The sequence below is a fragment of the Poecilia formosa genome, unplaced genomic scaffold (assembly GCF_000485575.1).
Source record: "Poecilia formosa unplaced genomic scaffold, Poecilia_formosa-5.1.2 Scaffold470, whole genome shotgun sequence".
Lineage (NCBI taxonomy): Eukaryota > Metazoa > Chordata > Actinopteri > Cyprinodontiformes > Poeciliidae > Poecilia > Poecilia formosa.
The window spans coordinates 199,991-215,619 of NW_006800409.1; the positions used below are offsets into that span (position 1 = coordinate 199,991).

Below are 15,629 nucleotides of genomic sequence, written 5' to 3' on the forward strand. Positions count from 1 at the left end.
AATGGCTGCCCAGTCCCTGGAAAGCAGGGACTGGGCAGCCATTTTGTGGCTAGACCGGTCTACAGGTAAGACCGGTCTAGCCACTGTTTGTTCAAATGTGGCTGGATGATGTAAATGCATGAGATTTATAGTGGAAGGCCAATATCAGGATGTTTAGCTAATAGCGGTTTGCCTGGACACTGACTGAACAAAACTTTTAAGTGTGCATTCACCCTTAAAAAAATGCACCCAGGTGCATTCAGCTCTGTTTAGCACGCTTTAATCGAGCTCTAGCTCATTTGTCTGGAAAGTTCTGTTTGTTTGGGGAGGTGCGAATATTTTGAACTTTGATTTGAACCAAAAAAATGGACTCTGGTTTGCCTAAAAACCTAGGTCTCGGTTCAGATGAATGAACTCTGGTGCAGACACAAGCAGACCAGAGACGACTTCAAAATCAGGAAGTGCAGGGCATTCTGGGTAAACACAAATATAAGGGTCCATCACTAGAGGGAGAAATTGCTGTAGTCTTTTGACAAAAATAAAGGAGAAAGCCTACTACTGCTAAACTCTGAAGCTACACCATTTTTTAAATTTATTTATTTATTTATTTATTTTACATTTTGTGAAGAAGAAAGTTGCGCTTGTATCGTTTTCCGAAGTTTTCATATTGTTTCTTTCAGTAGTTCTTGCTGCAGTGCCATGACAGGCAAGGTGAACAGATTTTTCAAAAGATTTTTCAAATTGTTTGAATGATTTGATATGGTGCATTGGGAAAGCAAACAGCTTCAGCTGAAAATGTCTCAAATGTTGCAATTTTGGTCTCTAATCAAAGATCAAACAAAGACCTGACATCAAAAGAAAAGTAAAACAGAAATATCCATACTTTTGCAGTCGTTACAATAATATGTTATAAGTACATGATAATTGCTGGGTTGCAGACATGTGACCCGGATGATGTGCAAAATTCAGATGGGGGTCATGAAGTGGATTTCTCTGGTTCAAAACAAAGCAAAATGGATTACAGTGAGTACGCTAATCCCCTAAATGGGCTGGCACAGACAAGGTATCTCGAAAAAATATGAGTATATTTAGGATGTGATCCATATTGTCTCGGTATAATTGTCAAGTAATCTTGAGGATTTACCCGGTGTCGAGGCGATCGACATAATATCTAGTGCTGCAGACCTCGTATTGTATGAAGAACCAGATGACAGCTTCTGTTAACCCAAATTCATGCTGGAGTTAACTTTGAGTCATTCTGCTTTTCTACAATGTAGGTCAACCATTTGTAGCAATCTACAGAAACCCCATTAAAAACATGGTTCGTGGCCAGAGAGAATGGAGAAATAGTCACAGCTCAGGTTAATGATAGAGACGCAGCCTTGGGAATCTACATCACCTGCTGCTCTTAGACAACCTAAGAAAATAGTAACGTAAGATGTAAAATGTTTAGTGCTGTTGTTAGCAGCCCTAAGCTAGCTGCTAACAACATTAGCACTCAAACCTTTTCTGAGGACAACAAAGCTAGGGAGTAAAAATAATATATCTTACCTTACATGAATGCTTGTCTTTCTACCTCTCTAGCTCTCGGTGAAGGTGGATGCTTTTCCCTCTGCTCCTCTCCCTACTCATTCTCGTCCTGCTTGCTCTTGTGTTGCTTTTTTGAAGCCTTTCTTTGTACACCCTCCGAATCTACAAATTATGGATCTGGTCAACCAGTCTCGCAATGCAATTGATCAAATTTTCTCAACGAGAACACTGGGCACAGGAGAGCCCTCTTGTCCTGCGGGGACACGTCCAGCAGGATACACCCTGGATTTATTCATGATAACAGGATTTCTGCTGTTTGGAGCTTGTGGATTCCTGGCTTATTGACAAATTTGTGACAGACTTGGCCAAACTAGCGAACACTCAGACTGTTGGTGTGGACAGGGACGCAAGTTGGATGTGAGTCTTGTTGAGGCTTGCAGCCCAGCTGAGGACTCAAAAACTCACTAATGGGATGGAATCGATCTTGGAGAAGTTGCTTTCATTGGTTCAGTGGAACAACCACATTAATTTGAATAATTGGGATGAACTATAAGAGAGATACCAGTTAAAGACTCTAGGACAGAGAAATTTTACGTCTGCCCGATCTAAAGAGAATTTGTTATTCTGAATCTGGCTCTCTGTGGCCTTCTGGTTATCTCAAATCTCCTGGAGTTTATGTGAACAAACTGCTCCTTCCCATCTTTTCACCCCTCCTTGAAGTCACCCTGGAATCTTATGGCTGAACTCTCAAAGACTCACTCTTGATTATTCCACCTTTATCAGAGACTTTATTTGGGAGAACAGGGTGAGAGAGACATGGGCTGATCTGCAAACACGTCATAGTTGCAAACACACACTCCCTGACCTAAACTTCTTTGCCAACATGTTTTTTTTTGTCTTGCTATATGTGCCATATCATACCTAATGTTGTCTTNAACTTCTTTGCCAACATGTTTTTTTTTGTCTTGCTATATGTGCCATATCATACCTAATGTTGTCTTCTCATCCTACTTATCAGTTACTTTTTAGATTATTACTTGTTAGAAACTGTGGAGAACTCACTTTTAACCCAGAAAAGGAATTAGAACAAACTTGGAATCTAGAGACTCTAGTTCAGGGGTGTCCAAACTTTTTGTAAAGGGGGCCAGATTTGGTGTGTGGCTGAACTCTCAAAGTTCAGCCACACAGTCGGTCCCCCTAAAAATGTAGGGGGACCGACCTTGGCAGACGTTCTTTACATAGAACAGCAATATATTAAAATAAATTTCAGCAAGCCATTCTGTGTTTTACATTTGCTTTATTTTAATTTCAGCGATCTTAAGCATGTATTTTGGTTAATTTGAAACATGCATATCATATGCAATTGAATATTCACTTAACTTCACTTTTTTAACACTTTAACTTTTTTCTAATGGTTAAACAGAAGTAATTGTACCCTTGTGTCCAAATTACATTTGAAACATAAAAAATATCTCACCATGGCAGTTCAATAAATAAAATAACAAATAAAATAACTGAAAAATGAGCAAGTAATAGTCATATCAACAAGTGCAGGGCTCATTTGAAATATGACATATTAGTAAATGTTGATTAGATTTTTAAAAGTTTATTATTCTGGAGTGAAAACTGAAAACTTGTCTGAATTTATGACTTATTTTGATCTTAAACAAAACCAAAATTTATTCAGAGACTTATTGTAAAAGACTTGTCTGCATTAATGTGATACTGAGATCTGGACTGCAGCACATAGGCCAGGTCTGGCTCAAAGGCAGTGGTAGTGTAGTACTTGTATGCATCTGCTTATCTGCATTATTTCCCATACTGACTAGGCTGATCTGAGTTTAAGTGTGCTACTATTCATTTACTTTGTTAACGGAATTCTGCATGCAGCACGTGTGTGTTCTGGGGGGAATGTTTTTGTTTTAGTTCTTGATGCTCGCTGACTCTGGTGTGGACGTGTAAAGTTCGTCTGCATCGGCGTTAGAGCACGTAAACTATCCAGTTGTACTCCGGTTATCTTCATTAAAAGAAGATCAACATTATTCCCTCCTGGAGTGGTCATTATCCCGCACCTTTACAATCCATCCGTGGCTCCCGTTAACAACTGGTGTCAGAAGTGGGATGTTCCGGACCGGATTCAAGACACGGAAGGACGTCTTGGGTGCTTCGGATGAATCACTCCAGTAAAAGTAAGGCGGAGGACAAAAAGAAGGAAAAATACAGTCCAGAGAAATAAGCAAGCCAGTATTGAACTCCAAGACTGAAAGCAAGATTAAGTTGTGTAAACAGCGTATCTGTTCGTTTTGGTGAGAAACGTTAACTTGTTAGCAGTTAAAAAAAAAAAAAGCCTGTCAAGAAAAGTAACGGCCTCACTTAAAAAACAGTAGCTGGACGTGCCAAAGCCTAAAACAAAGCAGCACAAGTGACTATAAAAAAAAATAAATAAAAAATTATAATGGATGAAAATGATGAACTACTGGGAGCTACAGCAGCACCATCAGACCAACCTCCACCATGGCTGTAAATGTTGTTGGACCATCAGTCAAAACAGTTAAAGCAACTGCTAACACCAGTGCTACAGCATGTTGCAACAGAGCAAAGAGAGACACCTAGAGCAGTGCAACCAACAATAAGCAGCCAAATCCTGAATCCTGGAACTGCCCCTCCTCCCTTAATGTCGCAAGAAAACCCAGAAGCACCCAGTGTTCAACCATGCACAGCGTTTACTGTAGAATTGGAGGTAATTTGGCAAAAGTTACGTAATGCAGGCCCATCCAACACTTCAGCCATCCATGATCCAACTGCAACACATCCTATTTCACAGGATGCATATGGAGGATTTGGCCAGACTGAGAGTCGGAATGAGGTGGCAAGACAACCCCTACATGAAGCAGCCAAAGTTAAGCTGGCAACATATGACGGCAGAGAGGACTGGGACTCATTTTGGCTCCCCTTTGAACGTCAGGCTCGTAAATGTGGATGGACAGGGCAGAGAGAGTAGATAAGCTTCATGAATGTCTCCGTGGGGTTGCAATACGTTATGTCTGCTCCTTGCCTGAACACATCAGTGAAGACTACACTCTTGTCAAGGAGCAGCTTACTCAAAGATTTAGAGTAAAAGACCCCCCTACCGCTTTTCGCAGGAAGCTGGGAGAACTGCGTCAGTGCAAAGAATCACCAGCAGAGTTTGCAGAGGAAATGCAACGCCTGGTGACTTTGGCATATCCAGGAACAGATTTATTACTCCAGGATCAGCTGGCAACTGATGTCTTCCTGAAAGGCCTAAGGAACCAAAAAGTAGCTTATGAAGTAATGAATCATGACCCTCCATCATTGGCTGAGGCACAAAAGCTCGCTGAAGCCCATGAACACAATTTTAAAGCAACTCTGGGTCGTGAGACTGAGATGAGAGCAGGGAGGGCCCGGCGTATTTCCTGGGCTGATAAGGGTGAAAATGTTCCTGACGACTTTTGCCCCACCTCCAGACGCTCCCAGAGCCCAAAGTATGTAACAGATGATCAGTTTAAAATGCTTATGGACAAAGTGGAGCAGCTAAATTTGAAGTTAGAACGCCTTCAGACCGTGTCAGCTGATTGTGGAACTGCTACATCAATCGATACCAACAGAAAACAAGAAAGTGACAAGATGGCATCACGTCAGTCTGCTCAAAATTCCCGAGCCTGGTCACCAAGCCCAAGCCAAATGAACAAGCCCATCTGTTTTCGTTGTGGTGAAGCTGGGCATATGATGAGGGAGTGTTCAAGATCACCGAGTCCAATTCGGCGTAGAACCAATCCCAGGGAGTCTACTTCTGAATCTCACAGGGGCATCGAAAGTGGGGAGGCTCAGCACCTCGCCCCACAACTCGGATGTACAACTAAAAAGGGTCCTAGCTTACAAGTTGAAATGACTGTCAATGGCCTACCTGTTAAAGCAGTTGTTGACACTGGTGCAGAAGCCACAGTAATTTCAGAAGAAGTTTATAACATGCTGCCACAGGAAGCAAAGAAGCCGCTCAACAAAACGTCTCTCCATAATCCAGGAGTGTGAAGCAATATGCCTGCCTTGGGTGAGTTCGAGGTGACATTAGGAATCGGGAAACACAAGTTCAACTGGATGGTCTTTGTTGGCCGGATTCATTATGCTTTGCTCCTAGGCCTTGATGCAATGCAGGCAGCCAAGATGACAGTCTTTGCTGGTCGCCAAGTATTTGTGGGTGAAGAGCCAATCGCAGCTTGTGTCATTGGAGGAAGTGAGGGGGACTACTCTGTGGCCCATGTGCTCCTGGAGGATAATGTCACACTACCACCAGAGAGTGAATGCATTGTCTGGGGAAAAGTTGATAAACCCAAACCTGGGCTTCCAGCTGTCCTGGAACCACTTAACATAACAGAAGCTGTCTCATCAGGAAGTGTTGCCATCTACATGGATCTCAGACTTCCAGTTCGACTTTGTAATTTCTCAAATACCAACTCATCATTGCCCTGTGGAGTGTATGTGGGCATTCTAGTTGAAACCTTCCCGGATGATCCCCTTATAATGCTGGATTTGGATGACGACGAACAACCAACTATGGCCGTGGAAGAGAACAGCCACACAGATGGACCAAAGGTTGGAAGAGTTGAGAAAAATGCTCTAGATCTACCAGAACACTCTCAAGCCCTCTATACAACATCCAGTGAAGCGCTCAGTGAAGATCAGCAGGTGAGACTAATTGAGCTGCTCTTAAACTACCAGTCTCTGTTGATGATGTTGTCCCACTCGTCATAAGGCATGTGACAGTGGAAGAAGTTGGAAACAGGAGCACACAGGAGCAGCACCAAGCTGAAGCTGAGACTCGAATCCCCCAAATAAATTGGATGCAAACTCTTAGCAGCCAGCAGCTTTCAGCAGCACAGAAAGAGGACACTGCACTTTCCATCCTACATAGCTGGAAGGAAGCAGGGAGTCTTCCAACAAAGGATGAAGTTGTGATTGAGAGTCCAGCAGTTACAAAATACTGGCTTTGCTGGCTACAGATAGAACTCCATCAAGGGGTCCTTTATTATCGCTGGGAAAATGTGTATAGCTTAAAACTTTCCCTCCTGCTGTTGGTCCCTGCTTCATTGCAAATGGAGGTCATGCAGGCCTGCCATGATCCACCACTTTCAGGGCATTTAGGTGAAACAAAGACTCTCCAACATCTTAGGCAGAGCTTCCATTGGTATGGCATGGGAAGTGACATCCACAAATACATCCAACAATGCCCCTGATGCAAAGGTCTGAAGTCAAGCAACCCCTCAAAGAGAGCTAAGCTACAAAGTTACCAGGCAGGAGCACCAATGGACCGTTTGCACTTTGACATATTGGGCCCATTTCCCATCTCAAGCTCTGGAAACAAGTATATTCTGTCATCATGGATCAGTTTACGAGGTGAGTTGAGGCTTTCCCAGTTCCAGACCAAGGAGCAGAAACAACTGCCAGAATGGTAGTCAACAACTTCCTAGCTCGTTTTGTGGCCCCTTTAGAGCTCCATACGGACCAAGGCCGCAACTTTGAAAGTCTGCTTTTCAAAAGTATTTGTCAACTTTTCCAGATCTCCAAGACCAGAACCATTCCGTACCATCCTGCTTCAAACGGGCAAGTGGAACGATTTAACTGCACTCTTCTGCAGATGATCCGCTGCTATGTAGACCAAAATCAGAAGAACTGGGACGAGCATTTGCCTCTGCTAACAGCTGTATATCGCAGTGCACAGAACTCCAGTACTGATTCTCACCAAATATGCTGATGCTGGGGAGAGAAGATCATCGCCCACAAGACCTCTGGCTTGGTCTTGTAGAACGAACGTGGAGTGAAAAGAACCCCCTGGAGTATGCTCATGGCGAAGTCCATGACATGGCACGGCAGCATCTACGTGGAGCTCAGCTCAGACAGAAGAGGACCCATGACCTGCGTGCCAAAGAATGCAGTTACAACATAGGGGACCTGGTCTATTGTAAAGGACAACACGAGGAAGTTGGGCTTTAGTCCCAAGCTGCAGCCCCCCTGGAAAGGCCCATGTATTATTAAAGCCCAGCTTGGACCTGTACTATATGAGATCTTAACACAATGTGACAAAAAGGTCATGCACCACGATCAGTTGAAACCTTACACAAGTGATGTCATACCAGCATGGGTCAGACGACAAAGACATGTGGTCCTTCCTCAGTGCCAAGATGTAGTTCCATTACCCAAACACATGACCACTTCCCCTACACCAGCACTAGATGAGCCTCGAAGTGACAGTGGAAGGAAAGCTCTGGTTGGGTCTCCGAAACTGCTAAGGCAAAAGGGCAAGCGTCAGGTTGAAGCCCACAGAAGAAGGTTGGCTGTGCATCATCGGCAGCAAGATGAACCACATACCTCTGGATCGGAAGAAGAGAAACAAGGACCCCGTGTTCAAAAGATTCTTAAGGGTCGAGAAATACGGGCCCCTGACCGCTATCATAATGACTGGACTGAATAATTATCCTTCATTAAGAGATGAGTTATATTACAGTTCTAAGCAGGGTGTTGAAAGTAAAAAAAAAAAAGAAAATAAAGTTTGCTCCAGTAACATTTAAGTTTGCGCTAGTAATGTTGCAAGTGTGTTTTTAGCATGCCATAGTAGTTTGATGTTCTTTGAAGGGGGTTGGGGGGTAGTGTAGTACTTGTATGCATCTGCTTATCTCTGCATTATTTCCCATACTGACTAGGCTGATCTGAGTTTAAGTGCGTTACTATTCATTTACTTTAACAGAATTCTGCATGCAGCAGTTGTGTGTTCTGGGGGGAATGTTTTTGATTTAGTTCTGGAAGCTCACTGACTCTGGTGTGGACATGTAAAGTTCATCTGCATCGGCGTTAGAGCACAAAAACTATCCAGTTGTACTCCGGTTCGGTTATCTTCATTAAAGGAAGATCAACATTATTCCCTCCTGAAGTGGTCATTATCCAGCACCTTTACAAGCCATCCGTGGTTCCCGTTAACAGTATTGATGCGCAAGATGTCTCGTAAGTGAGAGTCCGTTATTTAAGTTCACAACCGAGAATATCTTCTCACTCAAATACGTCGACTAGGGTTGCAACCCCTCCGTATTCTACAAATGTGTATGTATAATAATAAAGAGGTGGTCCCCAAGTAATTTATAAAGTAGGCTGCCCCAGTCATTGTTTCACTCACGGTGTTACGATATTGCGCCCAACTGCTTGCTGGGTAACATAGACAAACCCCGACACGCGCGCACCCCCCAATGAGACCAGGACGACGCGTCCCTTATTTTTGATTTCTGACAGGTGACAACCCCAACGTCTACCCAAAGAAGCTTAGCATTTTCTTACCAAATGCTCGAATCTCTCGAAACTTGTCCTTATCCAGCTGTCGGTAAAAGTTCGTGAGAGAAAGCTGCTGGTGCCGACCGCGGCTCTCTGCAGCTTAATGAGCTCCAGCTGCAAATGGTCTGAGTCACAGGGCTGCTGCCCTCTAGTGGGTAAATGAGGAACAGCATTTACCCACTACGCCCTATGCAGGTAACAGTACTGCTGCCCAATGTATTAATTCTACATGCGGGCCAGACCACGGGGCGCATTTGGCCCCCGGGCCGGACTTTGGACATGTCTGCTCTAGTTTATTAGACACTCTTTAGCTTATTTTTTACAAACTGTAGAGTACTCACTATTTAGACCAATGTTATGCTTCTTAGATTAATTTTTAGATTATTATGCAGGGACACCCCTATTACTGCAACCCAGGAAAGGAATTAGAACAAACTTAGAATCCAGAAAAAAATCTTCCGGAACAGGAACATTTAGTTTTTTATTACTTAGAAACTGCAGAGAACTCATTATTTTTACAAATTTAGAACATACTTAGAAAACCCAGAGACTACTTACTTATACTTATCTAACAACCCTCAATAGGAGTATCTAGTTTATTTACTTTGGATCAACATTATTAGATTATTTTTGATCTTTTACTCTTTCCTTTAGTTTATTTAGTTTATATTTCCTTTTAATTTCTGTAAAGCACTTTGAAATGCCTTGTTGCTGAAGATGTGTTTTATCAATAAAATTACCTTACCTTCTCAATAACTGTCCAATAAAATATTTGAAAATACAATTCAAACAATGCGATCATTACCTGTTAGAAAGCGGGCTTTGCAAACTCTGGCATTGTTAGTTTCCGCACCTCCTGTTTTTAGCTGTAGATTATTGATCCACTTTTCTTACCTTTTCTTACTTTTCTTTCTGTTTTTGTTCTGTACATTTTTTCATAATTAACTCCCTTGTGACCAACTACCTTTGGAAAACAAAAATAACATTTACCTTTCTGTCTATTAAAACAGTTGAACAACTGTACACAACACAGTCATCAGGCATTTTGATGTTGGATTAACAGAAATAAATGGGCTGCATTTACTTCCCGACCCCCATCTGCATTGCGTGACGTTGGTACTACGTCATTTACAACCTAGCAACGTGAAGAATTAACAAATTGTTGTTACTATAAATGGACTGTGTGATTGGTGGAAGAGTTCTGACACACATCGTCAGTGAAAAGTAACATTTTTGTTCTTACAAATCTAGCCTGTAACTTGGACATTGACGGAAACTGAAAAGATTGAGAACATAGATTGTACCAGAGAGCCATTTAAGTTTTTGTTGGTGTTAGTAAAAGCCCTTCTTTTATTGACTTGCAATAGGCTTACATGCAACATCATGTACTTTGTGCTTCCCATTATGAGGTGGAAGAGGCAGACCAGATCTTCCTGCTCATGAAGGAGGACTATCGGATATCCAGGAATGTGCGTCTAGCATGGTTTCTCAGGAATTTGAATCAGATCATCTGGCCAGCCTCTACATCTGAATTGGTAAGTTAGTTCAACTTCACAAATAGGTCATGTTTTGTGCCCGAGTTTCTTCCTAATCTATTTTCACATGTTTTCTGTGACTGTGTGATAAAATTGCATGCAGGATGGGTGCAATCTGCTGGGCCAATCACACAGTAAAAAAAATTGTGGGGTATAAATGACTCTGTCATAAGGAAATACTTTATCTTTTAACATATCAGAACCAAATTATCAACCACAGGACTTTGAAACAATTTTTTAAATAATTTTTTATTTCAAAGAAAGAACCAGACTGGCCAAGCTGGTCATGTTACATATCACTATCAAACCTTTTGAATTTAATTACTTTCTTGTGGCTATATTGCGTCTAAAAAATTATTCTACAGAGCATGTAAGGGGACATGGAGAAAAAAAAAGCAATCCCAACTTATTTTCTCACAATCCCGAGAAACTTTCTCGAGATCCCAAATTATTTTCTCGAGAAACTTTTTTGATGAAAGATACTGAAGGTAGTGGAAAAAATAGGTGGACCGCCCCTCAGCCATTTCCTGAATCGGAAAACTTCAGACACAAAATTCAGCTTCATGTCTCTTAGCATAATATCCTAATCTGGGACATCTCTAGACCATAGGTGTCAAACTCCAGTCCTCAACAGCCGGTGTCCTGCAGTTTTTAGATGTGCCACAGGTACAAAACACTGGAATGAAATGGCTTAATTATCTCCCTCTTGTGTAGATAAATTCTCCAGAGCCTTGCTAGTAACCTAATTATCCTATTCAGATGTGGTGCAGCAGAGGCACATCTAAAAGTTGCAGGACAGTGGCCCTTGAGGACTGGAGTTTGACACCCCTGCTCTAGACCGTAGCAAGCATATCGTCCTCTATGTGTCTTGTTTAGACTTCACCACCACTACCGTCTTTGCTGTATAAACAGCCTTTTCACTCAAAAAAGGAACATGCGATTTTTCATAAAGTTTCTAGGGATCTCGAGAAAATAAGTCGGGATCTTGAGAAAGAAATTCGGGATAGCTTTTTATTTATTTTTTTCTCCATGTCCTCTTACCTACTCTGTAGTAGTATGACTGTATTCTTGTATTTGAAAATAAAAATCTCTTAGCTTGGCCATGAAACTCTGTCATAGTTGCTTTAGTGACGTCTGCACCCATTTTTTTTTCACTATCAAACTTCTCCATCTCTCCCCTATGACAGTGGATGTATTTAACATGTACCCTCTGCTCCGTTTGTATTTTATCTCAACTCATTTTTACAATGCCGCTGTGTAGCTACTTCTACCGGCTTGAACAGGCAGCCTGTTGATTCGTTTGAACACTGCTGCCACCTAGTGACTGGAGGCTGTTTATCAGTTAAGCGTGAATTCAGACAATTATATAGTACTGCTTCTCGCGCTCCCCGACACCTCGCCATGCGGGGTGGGGTGCGCCTCACTATTTGAGAAGTACCGCTGTAGGGGAATGGATAAGTATTGATCCCCTACTGGACTAAACTGGGTTTAGTCCAGTTTGGCTGGAATCTAGAATCTGTGGAATTTAGGGACACATTTCTGGCAGCAACGTCACAGGTGACTTCACCACGCCGCCAAGCCCACCTCCACCTCAGAAACTGCCAGTGTTGTAAACCAAGTTACACCAACACAGGGTTCTGATTTTCCCCAGAAAACGTACGGTCAGGGTGCTGAGGCAGTCCACCAGCGGTCCACTGTTTTTGTATTAAAAATATTAAGTTGACAGGAAATGCAAAAAAAATAAAAGAATAAAAAAAAATAAACCCCCTCACAAATGTATACTATTTTCTTTTGTAATTTAAGAAATCATTACTGTTTAAACTTTACCTTTAATAACATAAAGTTACCTAATTTTTAAAGTGCAATCAGTAATACTTTTATAACAAATTTATATCAGTAATGATTTCTTGGTTAATGTTAAGTTGTCATAACAGACATTTTGAATAATGTCAACTTTGTATTAAAAGTGTCATGATTTACCGAATGACACTTTATGACAACAGTCATAAATATTTATGAAGGCTTATTCATGTTCATGACAGGTGTTATGTCATGTTTATGACAGTGTCATGTCAGTCTTATTCACCCCCCTTCAAATAAAGTGTNTTTTCACTATCAAACTTCTCCATCTCTCCCCTATGACAGTGGATGTATTTAACATGTACCCTCTGCTCCGTTTGTATTTTATCTCAACTCATTTTTACAATGCCGCTGTGTAGCTACTTCTACCGGCTTGAACAGGCAGCCAGTTGATTCATTTGAACACTGCTGCCACCTAGTGACCGGAGGCTGTTTATCAGTTAAGCGTGAATACAGACAATTATATAGTACTGCTTCTCGCGCTCCCCGACACTTCGCCATGCGGGGTGGGGTGCGCCTCACTATTTGAGAAGTACCTCTGTAGGGGAATGGATAAGTATTGATCCTGCTGGACTAAACTGGGTTTAGTCCAGTTTGGCTGGAATCTAGAATCTGTGGAATATATACTATTTTCTTTTGTAATTTAATTTTATTTCCTCTTGGGGAGTAACCACCGTTTCTATGCGACAGTATCAACAGCAACAGAAACGTAGACAATGGAGGGAGATTTGCATTTTGTTGCTGGAAAAACAGGAACTATTTTGAGTTTCGCTCGCCAAGTCTGATTATTAGAAGCAGCTTTGGGCTTGTTTTTTTCTAAAGTCGCTTGCAGATTTAATGAGTTGCAAGTTGCGAATTTGGGCTTGCAAATAAGCAGACATAAACACTAGAATTTGTCTGACATCCAGTTAGTTTTAGTCCATCATTTCCCGGATGATCCGTCCTGCTGCGTCTTTGTTAATTTCAATTTACTTGTGAATGACGTCGAGCTTCACGATGCGCTCCAGAAAACTGCAAACACCAAGACTAATTTGAACAGCGCAATAAACGTGAAAACAGCCGTGAATGAACGTGTTCGTAAAGTTGCGCAACTAAACGCTATTAAAATTATTAATATTAAGTTAAGTGTCACAAATCTGTGCAGCCATCTGAGCTGTGTAGCCGCAGGAGGAGCACTGGGTGCTGCGCTGTGACAGCACATACAGGGCCGTAACGCACAACCTGGACGCTGGGGCAGGGAGGGTTGTGGGGGTCTAAAATCCTATTTATAGTTCTCCAGACAATAGAAACGCACAAATTACTAAGGGTTTTTTTGTACTGTTGTAATTATTAAACAATCTCCACTTCTTATAAGTGGAAATACATTATTGATGTTACCATTATAAAATAACTTGCAATTAAGTTTTGGCAAAGATCAATGTAATTTTTACAGGTGGTGAAGCGTTGTTGTCAGCAGCTGCTGAAAGTAACTAAAAAAGTTACTTTTAATGTAATGTAGTCACTTTCCAAATAAAGTAATCAGTAATCTAACTAAATTACTTTTTCAAGGAATAATCAGTAATCTGATGAGTTACTTTTTCAAAGTAACTATGCCATCAATGTATATATGTGTGTATGTGTGTTACAGGAAAACATTCCCTGTGAAATGCTGTTTAAAGCTACAACTATAGATTCTAAAAAAAACAACAAATAAAACAAGATACAATTAAAATGAATATCAATTATTTGCACTTCAGTTTAATCCAAAGCCGGCCAGTAGCGCCAGAAGGCCCTGCAGGCCTTCAGGTCTCTCCAGTGTATGCTAATATTTTGTTGGTGCCCGACGGGCTGGTCTGAGTACGTCAGAAACTGCTGGCCTATTGGGATTTTCATGCACAACCATCTTTATAGAGTTTATAGAGAATGGGCTGAAAAAGAGAAAATATCCAGAGCGGCAGTTCTGTGGGCACAAATGCCTTGTTGATGACAGAGGTCAGAGGAGAATGGCCAGACTGGTGTGAGCTGATAGAACAGCAACAGTAACTCAAATAACCACTTGTTACAACTGAGGTATGCAGAAGAGCATCTCAGAACGCACAACATGCCAAACCTTGAGGCGGATGGGCTACAGCAGCAGAAGACCACACCGGGTGCCACTCCTGTCAGCTAAGAACAGGAAACTGAGGCTACAATTCACACAGGCTCACCAAAATTGGACAATAGAAGATTGGAAAACATTGTCTGGTCTGATGAGTCTCGATTTCTTCTGCGACAGTCGGATTGTAGGGCCGGAAAATGGTGTCAACAATATGAGAGCATGGATCCATCCTGCCTTGTATCAGTGGTTCAGGCTGCTGGTGGTGGTGCAATGGTGTGGGGGATATTTTCCTGGCACACTTTGGGTCCATTAGTACCAACTGAGCAGCTTGCCTTAACTGTCACCAGTTACGGTACTATGGTTACCCGCTATAGGCTTGCTGTTTTTTAATCAAGTCTGACATCTCAAAGCTGTGGCAGCTGCGCTGGGCGAAGAGAGTTGATCTGTGCTGGCTGCAAGTTGCAAATATTTTTATTAACCTAATTGTAAATAGTTTAAATAGTTGGAGTAGCACATTGTTGCTTTCTTCCTGCATGCAACATGTACAATATACTGAGAGCTGATGCAGCGTAATGTCAACTGATAATCCCTCTGTACTGTATAAGATTGTAGTGATACTATGCAGTAATCAGAAGTAGAAAAATTTGATTCAAAACCTGGAAATGGGAGAAATAGAAAAGACTGGTTACTGAACACCATTCACAGAACATTCATATTTTGGAACACATGCATAACTTGAACCAGTTGCATTAAAGTAACTGGATTGTTTGAGTTAAACCCGAATAAAAGATGAATAACCATCATATGCATAGATCAGTTTATCACTATTCTGTGATTTGGAGGCGACTTATCTCCAGCTCCAATCCTTCACGGTTGGACACTTCCTCCCCTGGAAATGTTGGATTCATTGTTGCTTCCTGAACAAATAGAAAATGTTGCAGTCCTTCATTAGAACCAGCTCCCTCTTCTTCATCTCTCCATCTAGCTTCTTCCTCCAAAACTTCAGATAAATCGCTCAAATCTTTGCTGAAATTGCTCACAACTTCCTCTGCTTCCTCCGTTGACATAAACATCAACCTTTATATTTTGATTTACCCTCATTATGCAATAAGATGGTGCTGGCATTGACCAAATTAGTACAGAGGAAAACTACAACACTCTCCAGTGCCAGGGAATTTATAATGGTTTGTGAAAACTTTTATTAAAAGTTTTTGTGTACACAGTATGAAAGCGCAGTATTTCATCTTTTTAAACCATGTAATTGGTTTTATCATGTTGGTGACACTTTAAAGTAGGTATGACTCCTGCCTGAG

The 15,629-nt window shown here is 41.6% G+C and overlaps 1 protein-coding gene and 1 long non-coding RNA gene across 13 annotated transcripts in view; one reads left to right on the forward strand and one right to left on the reverse strand.

Moving 5' to 3' along the window:
• Positions 1-15,629, forward strand: part of szt2 (SZT2 subunit of KICSTOR complex) — a 190,187-nt gene that overhangs the window by 3,534 nt on the left and 171,024 nt on the right. For all 12 annotated transcript variants that reach the window (XM_007578194.2, XM_016664138.1, XM_016664140.1 and 9 more), the window contains exon 2: positions 10,254-10,379. In XM_007578194.2, coding sequence (XP_007578256.1) covers positions 10,254-10,379 — 126 coding nt within the window. The remainder of the gene's footprint in view (positions 1-10,253; positions 10,380-15,629) is intronic.
• LOC107833851 (uncharacterized) lies at positions 1,595-2,561 on the reverse strand. Its single transcript, XR_001659627.1, has 3 exons — positions 2,532-2,561; positions 2,218-2,295; positions 1,595-1,606 (listed from the first exon to the last, which is right to left on the reverse strand). It is a non-coding gene; the product is annotated as an uncharacterized LOC107833851 (long non-coding RNA).